This window comes from Marmota marmota, unplaced genomic scaffold (genome assembly GCF_001458135.2).
Source record: "Marmota marmota marmota unplaced genomic scaffold, marMar, whole genome shotgun sequence".
In the NCBI taxonomy this organism is placed as follows: domain Eukaryota; kingdom Metazoa; phylum Chordata; class Mammalia; order Rodentia; family Sciuridae; genus Marmota; species Marmota marmota.
In genome coordinates, this window is record NW_025999900.1 from 57,468,126 (window position 1) to 57,488,906 (window position 20,781).

Genomic DNA, 20,781 nt, shown 5'->3' on the forward strand with positions numbered 1-20,781 from the left:
AAAAGCTTTAGAAAGCAGCAGAAAATCTTTGGGACCTTAAGTTACAACTATAAGGATGCCATATATGACACCAAAAGCATTGGTCCATAAAAGAAATAAAAGAAAAAAATTAGAAAGTGGATCTCATAAGTGTATTAAATGCCAGGGCTTCAAAGAACACCTTTAAAGGGCTGAGGGTATCGCTCGGTGGTTGAGCACCCGCCTAGCATGCGTGAGGCCCTGGGTCTGATCCCCTGCACTGCAAAAAAGAACAGGAAAAGAAAAAGATAAAATTAAGAAGACCAAGAGGCAAGCAATAAGAAGAACATATTTACAAACCACCTACTTAATAAAGGGCTTGTACCAGAAGATGCAAAGAACGTCTGCACCCTAAGATAATTGACTGAACCAAAAAATAGGAGAAGGATTTGAAAGAGCACTCCACCTAAGGAGGTGTACTAATGGCTACGAGCTCAGGAGAAGAGGCTTAGCATTAGTCACTAGGGAAATGCAAATCAAGACCATGATGAGATGCCACTTCACAGCCAGACGGAGGACAAGTGCTGCCGAGGACCAGAGAAGCAGGAAGGCCACGCATGGTCTGAGGGAAGGCAGGTGGCATGGCCACTTTGGAAAACAGGTCAACAGTTTCCTCAAGTGCTCCTGTGAGACTGGTAGCTGCAGCAGGCATCCACCCAGAGAAACAGAAGCATTTCTGACTCAGAGATGTACACCAAATGTCCTTTGAGGTGGTGCCCAAGAGCCAGCACCTGGACACCACCCAGATGTCCAGCAGCTGGAGCACGGACAAGCACACGTGGTCCATCACGTAGCAGGTACCATCTGGTGCTCGAGAGGAATGAAGTTCCCATGCACAGAGAGCGCCAGAAACATCCCGCCAGGAACCATCACGGAGGATGCACGGCGTCCAGCGCTACACACAATGTCCAGCAAAAGGCCAGCATCAAGGCAAAGACATGATCGGTGGTTGCTGGGGCTACAGTGGGACATTACTGGAGTGACCAGCTGTCCTAAAACTGGTCGTGCTGATGTTCACACAACTTGGTGAACTTGCTCAAGTATCACCGAGCTATGCACTTGAAATGGGTGAATTACAGGTGAATGGAAACTTCGCCTCGATCAAGTTATGGATTTTGAAAGGGGCAGGTGCAGAGTGCCCTGTGTCGAAGCCCCCCAGGACACCTTGCCAGGCAGGCACTTTTATCCCCATGTTACAGATGGGGACAAGCTCAGGAGGGGCAAGGCGTGCTGGGGACACAATCCCAGGTCTCCTGCCCCACCAGGCCTCGGGTCCCTCCTTCCACACAGTGGGGTCCCAGGCAGACCAGGCTTCTCTCAGGGCCCTGGGAGGCAGTGGTCGCCTCTACCCATGAGAGCTCAAAGGGTTCTTTGTTGGAGTCAAATATGAAATGAAGTAGGGTTCCAGCCACTGGAATAATTTGGAAACGGTGTTAAAGGCCACTTGAACCACTTCCCCTGAACATATGTGGCCTGTAAGCATTTTTCCCCTTTAAAGCAGAAAAGCCACATGAGGTAACACTGCAGGGGGTTGAGCAAGACTGTAAGAAAGAGCCTCGGGAATGATGCTCAGGGACTGCGTGACTCAGCCGGTTCCCCGCTGGCATTAGGAGCTCTCCAGTCCCACTAAGGCCCCGTGACTTCCTGATTCAGGCTGCTGTCCTCACGCTGTCCTGGTGCTCGGCTGCCAACTGCGAGTTCAATAAGCAAATGGCTGGGAGCAAAGGCCAGCGCAGCGGCCATGCCCGGTCACCGGGGCCAGGTCCACTCTCCAGCCGGCTCTGCTCACCTGACGGGGATCCTCCCTTCCTGCCGCACATCCTGAGGCTGCCAAGGCCGGGCAGGGGCTGGCTTTGTGCCGTGCCCCACTCAGCTCTCGCCTGAGCCCAGGGGCGGAAGCAGAGGTTCAAAGTGAGATGATGTCATCTGTTCAAACCAGCAGGCAGGTGGGCAGAGCAGCAGCTGCCCGAGGCCTGCCCACGTCCAGAGCCCCTCCCTCCTAGGCTCCTGGGTGAGGAGGACAGTCCTGCTGATCCAGCTGCTCTGCCTCTGCCCTGCTCTGCCCTGCGCAGCCCTCAGACCGCAGGCCCTCCCCACCACGCCCTCTGCAAGGGCTCATTCCTGTTTTTTAAATATAAGTGATGCTTTGCTCCAACAGGGACTAACCTCAGGGCCTTTGCACTGAGCTAAGCGACCGCCTGAAGACCAGACTGAAGACCAGACCGTCTGAAGACCAGCTGTCAGCTGTCACCGCGGCTCCTGGCTTCCACCCCGCACCCTCGATTTTGCCTCCCACCGCACAAAGCGTCCCATATTGACTATCTGGTCCTCTGAGAGAGACGTGTGCAGAGCCCCAGGCGTGAGGCCCTGAGGGGGAAGGGGCTTGCACACTGTCCTCCCTCTCGGTCTCACGATGCTGGGGCCACCTGGCTTCCCTGTCTAGCTCTAAGTCAGATGGAGAACTGGTCCTCCCACTCCTCACTCCTCGCCTGTCCTCACTCAAGGTTTCCAGCCTCCTCCCTGGTTCACCCTTCCTGTCCATCTGACCTTGTGCTGATCTTGCTTCCCTCTGGTCATCGTCTATGGGGTCAGGAGCTTCCCTGAGTCAGAACTGGAAATCGCTTTCCCTCAGAAGGAACTGCTGTAAACGCTGGCCAGGCAGACGTGAGGCAAAGCCCGTCTTTAGCTTCAGGGAAAGGTTCATGCTGATTAAGGGAGAGACAGACGGTCAAGATGCACAGATGGCCTCTTTTCCTCCAGGGTTTTGCTTTGTCTGGATGTGACACCTGGTATGGCTGCAGCCATCTTGTGAACACGAGGACTTTCCTGAGGACAGGTTATCACAACAACGATGGCTGAGCGGAAAAATGGAAAGGCCCTGGGTTTGAGACAACGGGACTGAACTGCTTCATGGGCCAACTGTGGAGTCTCCACACTCCATGGCCTTCAAACCACTGCAGGGGTTGTGGTTAGGTGTACTCAAAGCACCCGGATGTGCTGTTCTCACTGCAGTTCATGCTCTTCCCTCCACGTGGGCCACTCACCCTTTCTCCCAGCTCCTCTCATGGAAGTCCCATTGCCCTTCACACCCACCTCCAGACTCTCCTCCAGAAGTTGTCCTCCTGTCCCTCCCTGACCAGCTCACAGACTCCTGACCCAGAACCGGCACCTGGAGGAACTGGCCTTTCTCAGCCTGAGCCTGGGGCCCCTGACCTGACAGCCAGGATCACCATTCCTCGTCCCCTCTCACCCCCCCCCACACCCTCTGCAAACCACAGGCCTCCAGGTGGAGGGCATCAAGGGGACAACAGGTCACATCTGTTTCCATGCCCAGGGACCTTCTGCCTTCGCGCCGTTCAGAATACAACACCACAGACGGTGATCCCGCGTGGCACAGCTGACCCACCTTCTTTTGCTTATCTGGTTTTATTTTCCCTAAGTTTTCTATAAGAAGTCTTAATGTGTTGGTTTTCTTAATGTGTTGGGTTTCTTTAAATAAAAGAGAAACTATTTTAAAAGAAAAGGTGATGAGCTAACCTAAGCTCCCTGTGTCATGTGGCCAGAGGAGTGGCTATGAGCATGGGCTGCAGAGCCACCTGGGTTCAGATCCCTCTCCACCCGGGATTATCTGTGTGACCTGAGACAAGTCACCTACCCTTTCTGTGCCTCAGTTTCCCAGTCCGAAAGTGGGTCTATTTAACAGGACCTATCCCCTTCTGCTGTCTGGGGGTTAAATGAGATGATACATGGCCCGTGACTGGAGCTGGGCCTGGCACGCGACGCACACTCGGTAAGAACAGCATCCCTACAGCAGGATGTGGGCACCAGCACCTGAGCAGCCCCAGGGGGCGCCATTCCCTGTTAGTGATGCTCCCTCTGCAGCTCCTCCCACCCACAGCTCGCTCAGTCTGGCCTCCACTCTCAGGACCAGGGCTTCCAGGGCGCCCTCCTTCCTCCCCAGACACGGGACGCTGGGTGTCCTCCCAGCATCCATGAGATCAGCCCCGTCTGTCAACCCTTTCAAAGTGAGAAACAGAGAAAATCAGATCTGGTCAAGACAAAGTCGTGTTGAAACCACCCCCAGGGAGCAGAGAAAAGCTGGCGATGTCGCCGTGTGCCTGGCATGTTCTTCCCAGGACAAAAGGGAAATGGAAACCTCTGCAAGTGCGTCAGCTCAACCTGCTCAGGCTGTGACAGGGGACAGACAGACATGAGCAGGGGAACATGAGGCAAGGGAATAATTTGGAAACCGGGCCCACCGGGCTGACCCCCACGTGCCTGGCTTCTAAAAAGCAATTCACCGGCAGCCCTGCCTGGCTGAAGTCCACAGGACAAGCTCCTCAACACACGACCTGATACTTACCCAAGTGCAGGCCCCAAAAGGCTGATAAGAAGAATAGAGTTACCCTGAAGGGATAATTCTGTGACCCTTACCCAGACCAGATCCCAGCGCTCAGGGAGATAAGGGTGACTCCCCAACCACAAAATCTGTATGAACAGGTTCCAGTGTGAACTGATCAGCATGGGCCAAAATGCCATACAGTTGTCATGGCAGTGGGGACTTGAAAGTCTGATGGCATCCTGCTGTCAGTCAAAAGTCAAGAGGAGGACCTGGGCAGGACTTTCTGGAGACTTCCTGGAGGGCAGGAGGGGCACACCGTCCCTCTCCTCTCTGAGGACCCACTCTCTCTCTCTCTCTCTCTCTTTTCCTATTCCTTCTGATGAACTCACGCCTGTTCCTCTGAGTGATGTCTGGAATCTTTTTGGCATCACTGCAAGGACCGGGTGTGAAGGCGTCTCCCCGCAGCCCCAGCTGCACAGAAGGCCCAACCCTCTAACAGTCCTGTAGGAACAGTTCTTTGAAGTGCACCTTTGCTGTAGCCTTCAAAGTTTGGAAGCACATGTTGGTGGCCAGGCAGGGACACAGGCTGGGGGGGGAAGCGGCGCTGACTGAGCACAGTTTATCTCCTCCACACAGCCTCAGGGCCACCATCCTCTGCAGCTGGAGACACACTGCGGTCTACTTCTCCCCTGACTCCCAAACTAGCAACACTTCTTCAAAAAAACAAAAGTGTTCCTGGGAGCAAAGTGTAACTCCCATGAAACGTTTAACCCATGTATTTTTTTTAGAAGTTGGTTGTGCAAAAACCAGCGTGGCTGATGAATCAGTCCAGTCACCCACCATCTGTGACCTGCTCTTCCTTGTCTCTCGGCCTTGTGGTTAGGCAGGAACCTGAGAGAGAGTGGCACAGCTGGGGCTGCCGCTCTTTCCCTGGTCAGGTCTGTGGGTAGGAAGGAAAAGAGGTCGCACTGCCAAGATCAGATCTTTCTCATCAAGCCAAATTTCCTATTTGGCTAGCACACAAAACCCGTTCAAGAAATGAGTCATGACTTCACCTAAACCAACCCCCTCCACTCAGTGGATATGAACACAAACACCGCGGGGAGAGGGATCGGCCCAGTTCTCACTGATGGGCCAAGTGGTCAAGGGCACAGGCTTTGCAGCTGGGTTGTCCAAGGCGACAGCCACTGGCCACACGTGGCAATTGGGCTCCTGATGTGCTGGGTCCAAAATGAGACGCATGGGGCTTGTGATGCACACTGGGTTCCAGTGACTCGGTTCAAAACAGAGAACGGAAGGTACTTCTGTTGCCAATCTTTATGTTGATTACACTAAAGTTTGGGCATACTGGCTTAAACAAGATATTCAAATTGATTTCACCTGTTTTTAAAAATATTTTTTAAAGGTGGCAACGGGAAGATTTATGACACACATGGCTCTCCTGCTAAACCGGGCTGCTCTAGAGCCTGCAGCCTTGGTTTGAACCTTAGTCCAACCACATGGGCCAGCTGTGCCATGCTGGGCAAATCGCTGACCCTGCCCACAGAGAGGGAAGAGGAAGCAGACCTGCTGCACACAAGACCACCACAGGGCACAGCGATCCAGAAGACAGCCCACAACACAGATGCCCACACAGTCTAAGCAGCTGGTTCCTGAAAAGATTGAATTGTTTTAAATAACGGCTCTACAGAGATATGGTTCACATGATAGAAACCGGCCTTTCCAAGTCAGCAATTCAGTGATCTCTAGTGTATTCACCATGACCACCAGCCAATTCCATGACCAGCACACGCACCCCAAAGACCCCTCTCCATTAGCAGTCACTCCTAACCCTCTGTGACCAGTCCTGGGCAACCACTAATCTATCTTCCATCCCTGCTGATTTCCTTAACTTGGACTTTCGTTTAAATGGAACCATAAAACATGTGTTCTCCATGACTGGCTTCTTTTACTTAGCACAAGGAGTTTAAGGCTCGTCCATGTTGAAGAATGTGTGAGTACCCCCTTGCATGAGGGCACCACCCTGCGCTCACCACTCCTCAGCCAAGGGACATGGTGGCCCCAGGCTTTGGCTGGGAACCAGGCTGACATAAACCCTCAGGTGCAAGTTTCTGTGTAGATGAGCTGTCATTTGTCTCCGGTACAGACTTGGGAGGAGTCAACGGATCACAAGACAACTATTTTTCACCTTCTGAGGAACTGCCAGACTGTCCCCAAGGGGCTGCACCTTGTCACACTGCCACCAGGAGGCTGGATTCAACATGTGACTAGACCTGGTTTCTTCTCTGACAGGCTGATCTGGTGGAAATGCCAGGAGAGACAGGAGGAGAGGCCAGGACAGCAGCCTGGCAGAGGTACAGAGGACAGAGAGGCCTGGGGCCTGCACCAGAGCCCTGGCCTCAGTCCCGTCTGCCTTCCTGGCTGTGTGGCCTCAGGCATTACCTCCTCTCTCTAGGCCTGTTTCCTTGTCTATAAACAATGGCCTTAGGCCAGTGGGGCTTGACCTGGGTTTTGCCTCCTGGGGACACCTGGACGTGCCTGGAGGCATTTGGACTGTTACAGGGTGTGGACATGTTGCTGGCATCTAGCGGGCAGAGGTGAAGGGCACAAGGCACCCCACAGTGCACCAGGCGGCCCGATAACCAAACATTATCGCTAAGGTCCAGGGTGAGACATCTTGCATCAGACTCAAGGGGCCCCACAGGGACTTCTGAGGAGCTGCCAACTGTCTTCCTAATGGCTGTCCATTTTATAAACCCACTCGTAATGCAAGAGGGTGCCCGTCTCCCCACATCCTGGTCGATACACACGTCTTCGTCACCTAATGGAGTGCAATGGCTTTTCAAAAAGTCTTTTCACCAACGATACCCAGGATCGTTATCAGAACGCCAGGGGCTTAGAGAAGAAGAGCACTGCCGTCCCACCTGGTGCCTGTAGTTGTACCAGCCATTGGAGCCTGCCACGATCACCACCCAGTGCTTGCCGCTATCCTCAGGATCGTCCACAGGAGCAGCAGCGACGCCCAGGGCCAGGCCGAGCAGCACCACGAGCTTCCAAGTCATTCTGCTCTTGGCGCTCACCTGCAGGAACCTGGAAGCAAGCGGCAGAGTCCATCAGGTAGGAAGGACAAGGACATGCAGCGCCCAAGACCCACACAGTGAAGGGAGCAAAGACAGGACCCCTGGGCCACCACACTGATGGTGACGCTGAGGACACAGCACTTCTTCTCGGGGCTACGCAGCTTCTTCCGCTGCCCCCCCCGGCACCTCTCTCCCCAGCTTCCCAACGAGTGGAAGTTACTTCTATGACCACAGAATATCCAGAAAGCGCTTTGGGGACCTTTTAAAGTTTTTGTCACAACTCAACATTAAACAGATTAAATTCACCAACAAAATTCATTGTGTGGGCAAAACATTGACCACATTCTAGGAACAGTTTGTAAGAAAAGAATACACAAGTAATATAAATTATGCATAAAATGTAGACCATTTAATAGCAGTGACTCTGGGGGTGGGCGGGGTTAAGACAGATCTTTTTCATATTTGCCTCTTTTAACATTTAATGTATATTACTTAAGTCTGTAAACATTCAGTACGTGTTCAACATCAACAACATTGATGGACAATTTATTTTTATGGGTGGATTATCTGGATAAGCTATAGTCAAATATTAATTCACATCTTTGTGTAAAACTTAGCAGGACATGTACATGTGTTTCACGAAACAGGTGGGGCAAATATTTTCATGTTGCTTTAGTGGGGGGGGTGGAGAGCAAGTGACTTGTCCAATGTCCACAAAGAGTCAACGTGGCCAGAGACCAAACCCTTTTGCTCATATTCCTGCCCCAGCCCTCTGCTTTATAATTCTGCCTCCTAGGCTTTACTCTTAATGAAATACTACCCTATTTTATACTTCAATGTCAAAACTTCTTTTTTTGAAACACAGTCTCCCTACCTTGCCCAGACTGGCCTAGAATTCCTGGGCTCAAGTGATCCTCCTGCCTTGGCCTCCTGAGAAGCTGGGACTACAGGCATTACCACCATGCCAGCTCATGTCAAAACTTTAAATAAAGATTTTTAAGCATAAAAGGTGGGCATGTGGCCTTGTCCCTGCAGTACAAGAGCAGACCTCTCCCGGGTCCTGGCTATGTCATTCTAAATTAACTGCCTTCCTGTTAGAGAAAACCCAGCCAGCCTGGGACTCTGTGATAAAAAGAAGACACTGCATTTGAGACTTGGGGACTAATGGCAGAAGGGGAGTCTATGAGGCTGACCTCGGCCTCCACTCATCCACTTATTCATCCACCACTCAGCCAGCCTCCTGCCCGGCTCTGTGGGACCACGCTCGCTCTAGGAGCTGAGAACCCCAGCCGAACAGCAACAAAGCCTCTGCCCTCGGGAGCGAGCAGCCAGCTGAGGGGTGACCCATCTCTGAGGGAAGTCATCATCCTCAGCATCTGTGCCTTGCACTCCAAGCATGGAGTAAAGCCCTGGAGCTCTTGAGAAGGTGTCAAGAGCTAAGAGCGCCTTGGGCCAGGCTTTCTCCGTGAGCGAGCACCCAGCTCACCAGGGATCCGGGAGGATGCAGATTCTGACCAGCAGGCCTGGGGGAGGGCCTGGGAATGCATTTCTGACAGGTTTCCCCATGACCCAGATGCCGCCAGCCTAAGAGACTGCACCCCCAGACGCCCCTGCATGCCCCTGCAGCACCAGACCTCTGTGGCCCCAGCCCCGCACCCCGCCAAGGCTCTGCCACTCCACCACCGAGGGGTCTCCCACCCAGGAGCTTTACTCCCAATCCATAAGCCTAAGTTATGCTGAATTCGGGTTCCTGTGGCTCCGCTGTGAGGTCTGTGAACTAGAGCAAGATGCTCCTGGATTCACCTTTACTGGTTGTTTTTTGGGAGGAAAGGAGTTCAGTATGACACATTAGAGACGAGGTCCGTGGACTGCGGGGTCCCCCCAAGGCCAGAAGCTGCTGACCTGTCGATGTGCACCTGAGAAGGCTCCTCCAAGGACCCATCACCTGCCAGGGCTCACGACAGGGCTGGGAGGTGACCAGTAAAAGGCACAATATACAAATGTTCCAGGAAGCAAGAGGGAGGTGAGGCACAAGAGCAAAACCATGCATGTCCCCAGGCTCCAGGGCCCCAGAGGGGTGAGACAGGACCCTGAGGTGGCCGATCGGCAGCTCTTACCCAATCAGAGCCCACCCAGCAGCCTCCTGGCTATAACTGGGGCTTGCCAGGAAGCCTTCCCTAGGGTCAGCGACATTTCTCTGTATAGGAAAGCCTGAATATTTGTGGCTTTTCCAATCAGGCCATCTTTATTGCAGCCAATCAATTCAATTCAATATGTAAATGAAAAGACACAACTGTGTTTCAGTAGAACTTTATCTATTAAAAAAAAAAAAAAAAAAGGAGTAGTAGGCACAGTGGCTCACATCGGGAACCAGAGGCCCATCGGGGCAGGAGGATGACAAGTGCAAGGTCAGCTCTGAGCAACTTAGCAAGATATTGTCTCAAGATAAAAATAAAAAGAGCTGGGCTGCAGTGGCAGAGCCTTCCTGGGTTCAATCCCTCAAACCACAAAAACAAAAGCAAGACCAGGAGGTGTGTGTGGCCATGGGCCATCATTGCTAACCTTGCCCTATGGAGTGCAAATGTTCCCCCAGCCCATATGACAGGGACAGGGGCTGGTGAGTATCATCTCATCGACATCACCAATTGGGCTCTCCAGTTTGCATATTGTTCTGCTGAGTTTGGTTTGTGCGACAGTCTTGAAGAGGCGCACTCCTCGGGAGGCCTAATGAGTGACCTTCCCTCCTCATGGGTAGGGTTTAAAAGAATACATAGAACACAGTCAGGTCCTCCACATCCAAGGGTTCCATATCTGTGGACCCAACCTCAAATCAACAATATGTGGGGGAACAGCCACTCAGGGGGCTGAGGCAAGAGGATCACAAGTCTGAGGCCAGCATGGGCAACTTAGCAACACCTTATCTCAGAATAAAAAATAAAAAGTGCTGGTGATGTAGGTCAGAGGTAGAACACCCTGGGCTCAATGCCCATTAGGAAGGAAGGAGTGTATATTTGTTCTATCACACATATATATTAGGGGGAACCCCAGCAGTATACGTATGTATATTTGGGGGAAGAACTGCATCTACACTGAACATGCAGACATTTTTCTTGTCATTATTCCCTGACAGTATAATATGACAACTACTTACACAGCATTTACATTTATATATAAGGGATTTGAGCATCCACAGATTCTGGTATCCAAGGGGACCCTGGAGGCAATCCCTGAGGACCAAGGGATAACTGTCCTCAAATCAATGGTTGACCTATGAACAAAGGGGACCCCGCTAGCTTAACTGCTCAAAATTACCCAGTGATGCAGCAGCCACCTAAAAAGCGCCTTGGTTATTTTACAAAATCAAGTTTACCCTTAATTCTTCAAATACACCAGCTAGTCACTCCTCAGTGAGGAACACTACCTCATTAATACCCAAGTGATAGACACATGGTGAATATTTGATGGTGACTCTCTCTGTCATCATTTTTTTTTTTTTAATGAACAAAGTTGTCATTCCTTTAACACTAAGTTAAAAGCCACACAGTGGGTCACTGAACAGAAAATGACACTCAAAAAACACACACTCATGCTATTCTGGGAACCAATTTGAGGCCTGGGGTGAAGTTGAAACATGAAACTAACATCACCATCTCCATTACCCTTGGCAGCCAGTGCATCTCACAGTGGCCAGCCTCAGACGGCAATTTTCTGATGGACATTACTGCATTATCACTGGCAGAGTCAAAGCATTGAAATCATAATCTCGCAGCATCCATTGATTCTTGTTTTTATCAAAGTGAAAAGATGAGAAAGAATGTATGAATGATCCCTGCTACACTAGCTCCTGTATCTCTGCTATTTTCAATCACACCCTCCATGATCCCCGCACACAGGTGACACTGTCTACCTACTCCATCCACCCAAGAGCCTGTGAGCAAGTATCACTCTGTTCAGACAAGAGAGGAAACTAAGGCTCAAAGAGACCTGCTGGTGAGTGGCACCACTGTGACCCATACACAAACCTAAACAGTAAAGATAGCTTGTTCCACTGCTTTTCTCTTTCTCTCTCTCTCTCTCTCTCTCTCTCTCTCTCGTGAAATTCTGGCAAGCCCCATAACCACATGCACTGCACTCTTGGCCTGGGGTCCAAGTACACAGACACCCTTAATGCTTCCTCTGCAACAGGCCCCCCTGGGTGCTCCAACCACATACCAGTCGGTCTCTCTGAATAAAGAGCACTTGTCTGCCCATCCGTGCAGAACCTGAACCACACAAAGTCAAAATCAATGGGCAATTGGCTAGGGTTGTAGCTCAGCGGTAGAGCACTCACCTAGCATGTGTGAGGCCCTGGGTTCAATCCTCAGCACCACATACAAATGAATAAGTAAAATAAAGGTATGGTGTCCAACTACAACTAAAAATTAAATATAAAAAAAATCAATGGGCAAACACTACAAACGTCACCAAGACCATTCCTCTGCCATCCCATCATGTCCCTGCTCAGGCTATTGAGCTATCCTAGGTTATGTGAATGTGAATGACTCAATGCAACCTCAAGGAATGTACCACCAAGTGGGTTTAATCCATTTGGGAAGTTTGGGACCAAGTGCACAGTCTAGATAAATTATCACGAGCAATACAGATAATAAGGCCAAGGTCACAGGCCCCTAAATACTGACTCAAGTTCAAACCCAGTACTGACACCAAAGCGCACACCTCAAACATCACCCAGGGTGACCTCCCGCTGGAAGCCCTCATTCACCAGGCCCTGGTTACACAGAGCAAACCACCAAAGCCAGATGAAACACCTAGTTAGACAAGGACACATATAAAGAGCCTTCTGAACTGAAAAGCCTTCCTGCTACGCTGTTCTCCAGTTCAGAATAAACTCTTCCTGCACGTGGGGTTTGCTGACAGCGGACAAGAGAAACACGGAAGGGGATGAGGACCGTCTCCCTGGGCAAGCGTGGGTCAGACTCCCCTGAGCTCTCTCCTCCACAGGGCCTTGGCCTGGGGAGCCCAGTTTTAGCAAGAACACTATAAGAATTCCCTCACTCTTGATAGCCAATCATGTTCCTCTTGGTTGACAGCGTTCAGGATGTGCTACCCCTAAATATGGCATCTTAGCATACTAGATATCTCAAGCTGAAGGACTTCCACCAACCCCCTCACCTGGCCTAAATCCGCACCAGACCCCTGCTGTACTCAGTTGAGCTCAATTGTATCCTGAAGACTCTCCTTCCCACTGCAGCAGCTAGAAGAAAATCTGTCTTGCTTTAAAAAAAAATCCAGTATAATTTCTTTTTGAAGACACACAGTTACCAACGCAGGAGAAACCCTTCCCTTCTCTGGGCCTTGACGGTCCATCTAAGAAATGAGACAGTAGAACTAAATTATTAAGGGCCCATTCAGTTCTCAAATCCTTTGATTTTTCTAGCTTAAAAAATGGGATTAAAACAAAACCCAACTAGATTTTATCTCAAATGTAAAAAAAAATGCATTTTATTTAGGTTAGTTTATCATTTTTTCCCTTGTAGGGAAAATCTATAATTCAGTGGTAAACTAGATTCTAGACTGAATAATCCTTCAAGGCTAACGAAGTTATTTTCTAACTCTCTATATTGGGTGTAATAGAAATGCAAATATTTGTCTATAGATGTGCAAGTGAATTCTATAAATGGAGGCTCCGCTCCTCCACTTTGGCCTCCCACTTGTACATTCACTTCAATACTTCTAATCTTCAGATGTGACTGTATTCTGAAGTTTCCTTTCAACTGACTGTAACTCCTCACCCAGTCGCCTCATTAATGAGTTTCAATAAAATCCTCAATGTGTTCAGTTTTATATTTGTACAGTGATGACTATCTTAAAACACACACACACACACACACACACACACATAAAATGTTATAGAAACCACAAACAACTTACATATATTTCAAATCCCAAAGATAGATGTATGAATTTACTAATGATCAGAAGATTTTTACAACTCCAGCAAAGTAAATTCCGGCCCGCGGTGACTAGCTTCTTCACCATTGTTTTCAATGCTTATTGGGTATTTGAATTTTCTTTCGCCCAAATCACTGTTTTTTAATCTTGTTGTCAGTACAGTTAATGGTCTTTTCCCCAATGACTGATCATGACTTGTACAGCCACCTGTCAATTTTTGGGTTAAATTTTTACTTTTAAGTTTTTACTTTAAGAAATTTAGGAGTAGATATTAAACTGTAGAAACATTAAAAAAAAACATAAATCACTTATTACCTACCAACTAGACCATCAGCTGTTAATATTTTGTACCTCTATTAGGTCTTTTGTTACTGCATAAAACAAAAATTACAGATGAAATTTTCCCCTACACAGTACCATCCTCCATACACCAAAGGTAACCACTATCCTAAATAAGCATTTCTTTCCAATTGATTTGTCATATTCTTTTTTTTTTTTTTTAATGTACTGGGGATTAAACCACTACCACTGAGCACATCCCCAGTCCCTTTTATGTTTCAGTCAGGATCTCACTAAATCACCCAGGCTGACACTAAATTTGAATTTGTGAATCTCCTTTCTTAGCTTCTCAAATTCCTGATTATGGGATCACAGGCATGCTACCACCTCACCTGGGGATTCATTGTACTTTTTTTTTTTTTTTTTAACATTTATTTTTTAGTTTTCGGCGGACACAACATCTCTGTTTGTATGTGGTGCTGAGGTTCGAACCCCGGCCGCACGCATGCCAGGCGAGCGCGCTACCGCTTGAGCCACATCCCCAGCCCCTCATTGTACTTTTTAAAAGGATACATATCCATTCTATCCAGGGATCCATTATACTTTTAAATACATATTTACTCTATAAACATTTCTCACTGAATACTTTTAGACTGCTTCAAAAAAAAATTAAACATTATAAACAATGTTGCAATAAACAGTCCAATATCCCTCTCTTTGTATACAAAGGTCTAGGGTATTTTCTAGAAGTGGAACCAGTGGGTCTTAGGATACCCATTTTGCTATGGATATACTGTTCTAAAATACACTGGTATCAGCAAAAAATGACAACCTCATTTTCTCCAAACATCTATTATCTCTTGATATTATCAAACTTCACAATTCCTAATCTGATGAATACAAAGTGATCTAATTATAGTTTTGATGTGTGCTTCCTAAATTACAAAAAAAATGTAAATCTTATCATAAGTTTATTTAATCATTCATATTTCAACACCCTCAAAACACATGACAACTTCCCTATCATAAACTGGGATTTGAATTAAGCAACTTCTGCAACTAAAGAAAGAAAGAAAGAAAGAAAAAATCTTGGAATTTGTTCAAAAGATAATCATAGGGTCAGGGACAGTATACACACCTGTAATCCCAGCTACTCAGGAGGCTGAGTCAGGAGGATTGCAAGATGGAGACCAGCCTGGGCAATTAGTGAACCTTGTCTCAAAATAAAATGAACAAAGGGGCTGGAGATATATAGTTCAGACGTAGAGCACCCCTGGACTCAATCTCCAGAATCCCCTCCCCTGCAATAAAAAGGACAGCCACAGGAAGGAAAACTCAAAAGGGACAAAGCTCACTTCAACATACAATCATGCGCTGCTTAATGATGCTTTGGTTACTGACTAACTGCATATGCAACCGGGGTTCCATAAGATTATACTGAGATAAAAATTTCCTGGGCTGGGGATGTGGCTCAAGCGGTAACGCGCTCACCTGGCATGTGCGGGGCGCTGGGCTCGATCCACCGAAAACTGAAAATAAATATTAAAAAAATCTCTCTCTCTCTCTCTTAAAAAAAGAAAATTCCCATCACCAATGATATCACAGCCATTGTACTGCAGCCATCATAGTGAAGTGGCTTTACTCCCAAGTCTGAGGTGATGCATGTGTGAACAAGCTGACTACACGGGCAGTCGTATGAAAGTAGAACACACACAGTTATGTCCAGTACGTGATACTTAATGAGGATAATAAGCCACTTCGTTATGATTTATGAACTTACTGTACTATACTTTTATCATCGTTTTCCAAGTATACTCCTAGTTTTACAAAAGAAAAAGCTTACTGTAAAACAGTAGGCCATGTGACATTGGCCGCAGGCTCATTCATCTTCTGTGTACCACATCCTCTGACCACATCAACAGGCCATGTCCAGTGGCTGACCTACACCATCCGGCTCCATAATGCATAGCAATGAAATCACCTAATGACACATTTCTCAGAACATATCCCCATCATTAAGCAACGCATGGCTGTATTTTCCTGAACCATGCACGGTACGGTGTATTCTACTTCTTTTACAGCTCTCAAATCTTTTTTTCCTTTCCTCTCCCTTCCCACTGCAACTGTCTTTAAAAATCTCTGTAATTCTTTGTGGGACTATTGCAAAGGCAATATTGTCTTTCTTGTGGCCTCTCTCCAACACTTTCCTACCCTTCGGAATATCAAAGAAACAGATCTCCTTAAAATGCAGCTTCCTGGACATTCAGGATAACATCCAAATCTCTCAGGGCAACACAATACCTGTAAGATGTACCTCTCTATTCACTTGGCTCAGAAAATTCACCACCCACCAGAAATCCCTTGCTCCAACCAGGCTCCATGGTACCAGGTCCAAAAGTATCCCTCCTTCTGTGCCTCCACCATTGCTGCTATCCTCCTCCTCCATGTCACCAGCTCTGCCCCTCCCTAGAACTTCCCTCAAGCATCTCCTTCTCTGGGAAGTCCTACTCCTTACCCCAAGTCAGGGTCCAATGCTGTCCCTGTACACCCACCTTTCTATTTGTGTCCCTGTAACACTGGAATTGTTCAGAGACATGTCTCTCCCCTCCCACCTCAAAAAGCTTCCTAAAGTTTGTTGGCAGCCCTAAATAAAGAAAGCCCGGCTATTCCCATAGATGCCTACCACAGGGAAGTCTCAAACCTTGCGTGTTTACTTTCATCTACAAAACAAAGCACATGCCACAAAGGTCCTACAGTGCCCGACCCAGAATACTTCGAAATCTAACAGGGGCTGGGGACCACACCCGGCTAACTTTCACTTTCCTGGTTGATGTGAGTGGTCCCGAAACTCACCAGCTCAGCTCCTGAAACCGAGGCTCCCTCGACTTCTCCGTAGGAATATTTGGGGTATTTTTGCGTGGGTATTTTCTGTTGTTGCTGAAGTTCACAGACCTGCCCATGAGCGTAATCCTCCACATAGAAAGCATCAACAGCCTCCACTGTTACTCGGTGGTGAATGTCAGAAACCAGCCCCGGACCCAGCCGGGCACCCAGCAAATCCCGTCGGCTCTGGAGCCTCAGTTTCCCCCTCCAGAGCAACACGCCGCTCCTGCCAAAGCCCAGCTCCGCCCACCACCCCTCGCAAGAAGTCAGGCTGAGCCGTCGCAGCCTTTCCCACGGGGTCCACCGTCTCCCGAGCCCCCTTTGCAGGACGAGAAATGGAATGCCCAGAAAAGGTCAGGGAAAAGGAAAAGCAAGGCCACGAGGCCAGGAGCAGCTGGACGACTCTGGCCTGAGATGCGATCCCGGGCCAGGGTCCCTCCCCACGGCGGGGTCCCCGGTTACCTGTAGCCAGAGACCGCGGCGGCGGCAGCACCGTGGGAACTCGGGGCAGCGCGCAGCCTCAGACCGGACCCTCGGCCCTCCGCCGGCAGTGATTGCGCCGCCCTGCCGCCGCACCCGCCTAAGGACCCACAGGGTCGCGGCGATTGGTGGAGCTTCGGGGCGGGGCGTCTGCGAAAACCAATAGAAGACGAGAGTGAGGCCGGCGTGTGTGGGCGGGGCTCATGGGCTGCGGTTGCGCAATGTCCCAGGGTTCGGGGGACCCGGGGTAAGTGGGCGAGCGAACCGCAGTGATTACAGGTGTCCACTAACCCGTTGGTTCCAAACTTGCCTGCTCACTGGACCCACTGAAGGAAGCTTCAAGCAACAATATCTGTCATCCCCAGAAATGGTTGTGATTTCACGGGTCTGCGTGTGCCCTGTGTTTGGGAAATTTTAAGGAGCTCCTGGTGATTGGCAGGCGTAGACCCTTTTAATTCTCCTTATGCCCCTGTGCGAGATGGATACGGTTATTGTCACCCCAGCTTTAGAGATAAGGAAACAGGAAATTTAGTAAAGGCGGGGGAATCAAGTTAATTTTCCAAGGTCACAATAAATGTTACCCGTCTGGACCAGAACTGGACCCCAGGCCATCTGGTTTCTGAATCCTTTGTTTTTAATCCCTCAACAATGGTATTTCTCAAAAGGTTTGTATTACCTCAGAGCGAACTGGAGAGAAAAATTAAAATGTCGTACATAGGAGTGTCATGTGGGGGCACTCAGTAAATGGAGTTGATGGAGTAGGCGGAGTCTGCCCAAGGACACCAAGCGCAAGATTCTGGACTACATTAGTGCCTTGTCTCCTTTGATCTTCTTTTACGATTTTTTTATAGTATGTCTTAGGTCAGCATAGCTCTGGACCTGTTACCTGCTTTTGTAAATAAAAGTTTATGAAAATACAGTCACACCTTTTGGTTTGGGTATTATCTCTGGCTATTTTTACAAACAAGGCAGAGTTGACTAGCTATGTGAGAGACTGTATGACCCCTAAAGTGGAGAATATCTGCTCTGTATAGCTGGGTGGCCCAAGATCACAACTTGAAAAAGAGTTGTTTGGCTTCAAGCCAAAGTCCGTGGCCAGTTTTCATGACTGCAAATGTTTTCAGTCTTCTGCGACAGAGAGCATTTGTTAGAACTTCATTCTTCCATGTATTCCACACATTTAGTAGGTGCCCCTTATTGCCAGGTGTAGTTGAACATTGAGAAAAAGTAGGGTCTCATTTCTTACCTCCTTGTGAAGTAAGAAACAGAAATGTGTCCTTAACCCCTCCCTAATTCATCCAGAATAAATGGTGGCCTGCTGCCTGGCATGTTTAAACAAGCAAAGGGCCAGGAATAACCTCTTTGGTTTCCCTCAGCAACAGCTGGGTTCAAGAGCTCAGAGTGCAGGCCGAGAGAAGGTGGCTGGAAGTGGAAAGCCAAGGGGAAGAGCTGCTGGAGGGTGACATGGTGATGTTTAAGAACCCCCGAGGAGGCTAACAGGTGGCCACCTAGCCCAGCCACAAGAAGGAATCTGAGGGGAGAGAGGCCTGACGTGGGGCCTGAGTGACACGGGGGATTCTGCAATGGAGCTATCTGGATTCAAATCCCAACACTACCACTTACAAGCTGTGTGGCCCGAGCAAGTTCCTTAGCTCCTCTGAGCCTGAGTTTTCCCAAATGAGAAGTGGAGAAAACAATACCTACTTCATAAGTTCTGAGAACTCGATTTGTTAGCACAGTGGCCCGTAAATATCAGCTACTGCCTAGGTCAGGGATCCCTTTGGGTTATAACTTAAGTATTCCAGCAAGGGAAACAAGACGGGGATCTGTCATGGGAACTGCGTGTACCCCAGGAGGGATGGTGGCCCGAGCAGAAAGCACTGAGCTAACGATAAGCCCCGTTGGCTCAGGTGAGCACCTGAACAGCCAGCAGCACGGGGGAGGGCAGGCCTCAGGCTCCCTGGGGACATACAGATGCCCAGGACTGATGCTGCCGTATCGTGCAATTCGAGATTAGAGAGGCCAGAAATGAACGAGCAATACCACAGAGTGGGGCAGATAACTGGGTCACAGAGATAACAGCCGTGGGACTCATTTCAAGAAGAGTCTGTTTTGGTTGAATAGTGGGAGATGGAGAGATTAGGAGTATGACGCCACCAGAGTGGAGGAATGCGGGTTAGATGTAGAGCCATGTAGATGTAGAGGTTCCTCCACCTCTGTGTTATTTTGGGGGTAGGGTAATTCTGTGTTTGGCAGGGACCAACCTGTTCCTGTGCATTGCAGCGTCTGTGGCTAGCAGCATCCCTGGCCTCTACCCACCTCATGCAGTAGCACCCCTCCCCAGACTTTTGACAACCAAAAATGTCTTTGTAGATATTGCCCAGAATCCCCTGGAGTGGGGGAATGTGCACACTCATCCCCTGTTGAGAACCATTGATTCAGAGAGAGGAATGGACGTATCCATCGCGTTTGCTGTGATGCTTAAAGGCATGGGCTCTAGATCTGGCCGCCTGGGTTTGAATTCCAGCTCTGGTCTTCCTTGCTGAGCAACCTTGAACAATCATCTCCCCTCCCTGTGCTCCAGGTTCTTCTTGTGTAAAATAGGGAATGAGAGCACTGTGCTCTATTTGGTAGGGTGGTTATAAAGATGAAGTGAATCAATACATGTGCTGTGGTTTGCATGCATGCCCCAAAGTTCATGTGTTGGAAGTTTAATCCCTAATGCAACAGTGCTGAGGTGTGGGGCCTTTAAAAGACCAGAGCCCTCATGACCTAATGGGTCAATGCTGCCATGGCAGGAGTGGGTTAGTTACCGAGGGAATCCTTTTCCCATAAAGGAATGAACATGGCTGTCTCTCTTACTCTTTCACTCTGGTGTTTTTCATCATACTCTGACACAAGGCCCTTACCAGATGATGCCCCTTGATCTTGAACTTCTCAGCCTCTACTACTGTGAACCAAACAAACTTCTTTTGTTTATAAATTTCCCAGCCTGTGGAATTCTGTTATAGCTGCACAGACAGACTAAGACATTATGTAATGAAAAACTTAGAACAGGGTCAAGACATGGGTTGGCTGTTTACCAACTGCATGTCAAATACTAGGCACTAGCCTGAGTCCTCACTGTCCCTATGGTCAATTCTCCACAGAGGGAGGGACTGCTATGGTTTGAATGTGTTAAACGGTAACTCTCAGTGCAACAGTATTGGGAGGCAGTGGAAACTTCAGGGGGTCAGGGGAGCTGGGACAGGGCATTAATGCCATCCTTGAGGGAATTATGAGTTCTTGTGGGAGTTAGTTTCCCTAAAGCAGGTTGTTGTAAAAGCGTGTTTGACCTCCTCTGCTCTCCCTTGCGTCCTGTCTCACCATGTGACCCCTTCTGCCCTCCTGCTGTGTCATATGGCTGCATGGGGCCCTCACCAGAAGCCAAGCAGGTGCTGGTGGGTGTTCTTGGACTTTCCAAATTTCTCCAGAGCCATGAGCCTCTATTCCTTATAACTTAACCAGTCTCAGTTGTTTTATTATAGCAATAGAAAATAGACTAAGACAGTGACCTTTCTAAAAATGTGAAAGTTCAGTTAAAGTAAAATATACATAGAAAAAACTCATATTATAAATGTGCAGCTCAATAAACTTTCACAAGTGAACACATGCAGGTATCCAGCACTCAGATAAAAACTGCAGTACCCCAACACCTCCTTTGGGCCCTTTTTAGATTTTTTTTCTTTTAATGTTAATACCCTTCCT

General features: G+C 48.8%; 1 protein-coding gene across 2 annotated transcripts in view; it reads right to left on the bottom strand.

Annotated features, from left to right (window-relative positions):
• The window catches only part of Lgmn (legumain), a 39,134-nt gene that overhangs the window by 13,445 nt on the left and 4,908 nt on the right, over positions 1–20,781 (bottom strand). Inside the window, exons 2-3 of one of the 2 annotated variants that reach the window (XM_048799222.1) lie at positions 17,017–17,073; positions 7,285–7,450 (exon numbers count right to left, since the gene is read on the bottom strand). In XM_048799222.1, coding sequence (XP_048655179.1) covers positions 7,285–7,422 — 138 coding nt within the window. In that variant the 5' untranslated portion in view covers positions 7,423–7,450; positions 17,017–17,073. Of the gene's footprint in view, positions 1–7,284; positions 7,451–17,016; positions 17,150–20,781 lie in introns of those variants that run through there. The other variant, XM_015494927.2, reaches the window with a different exon arrangement.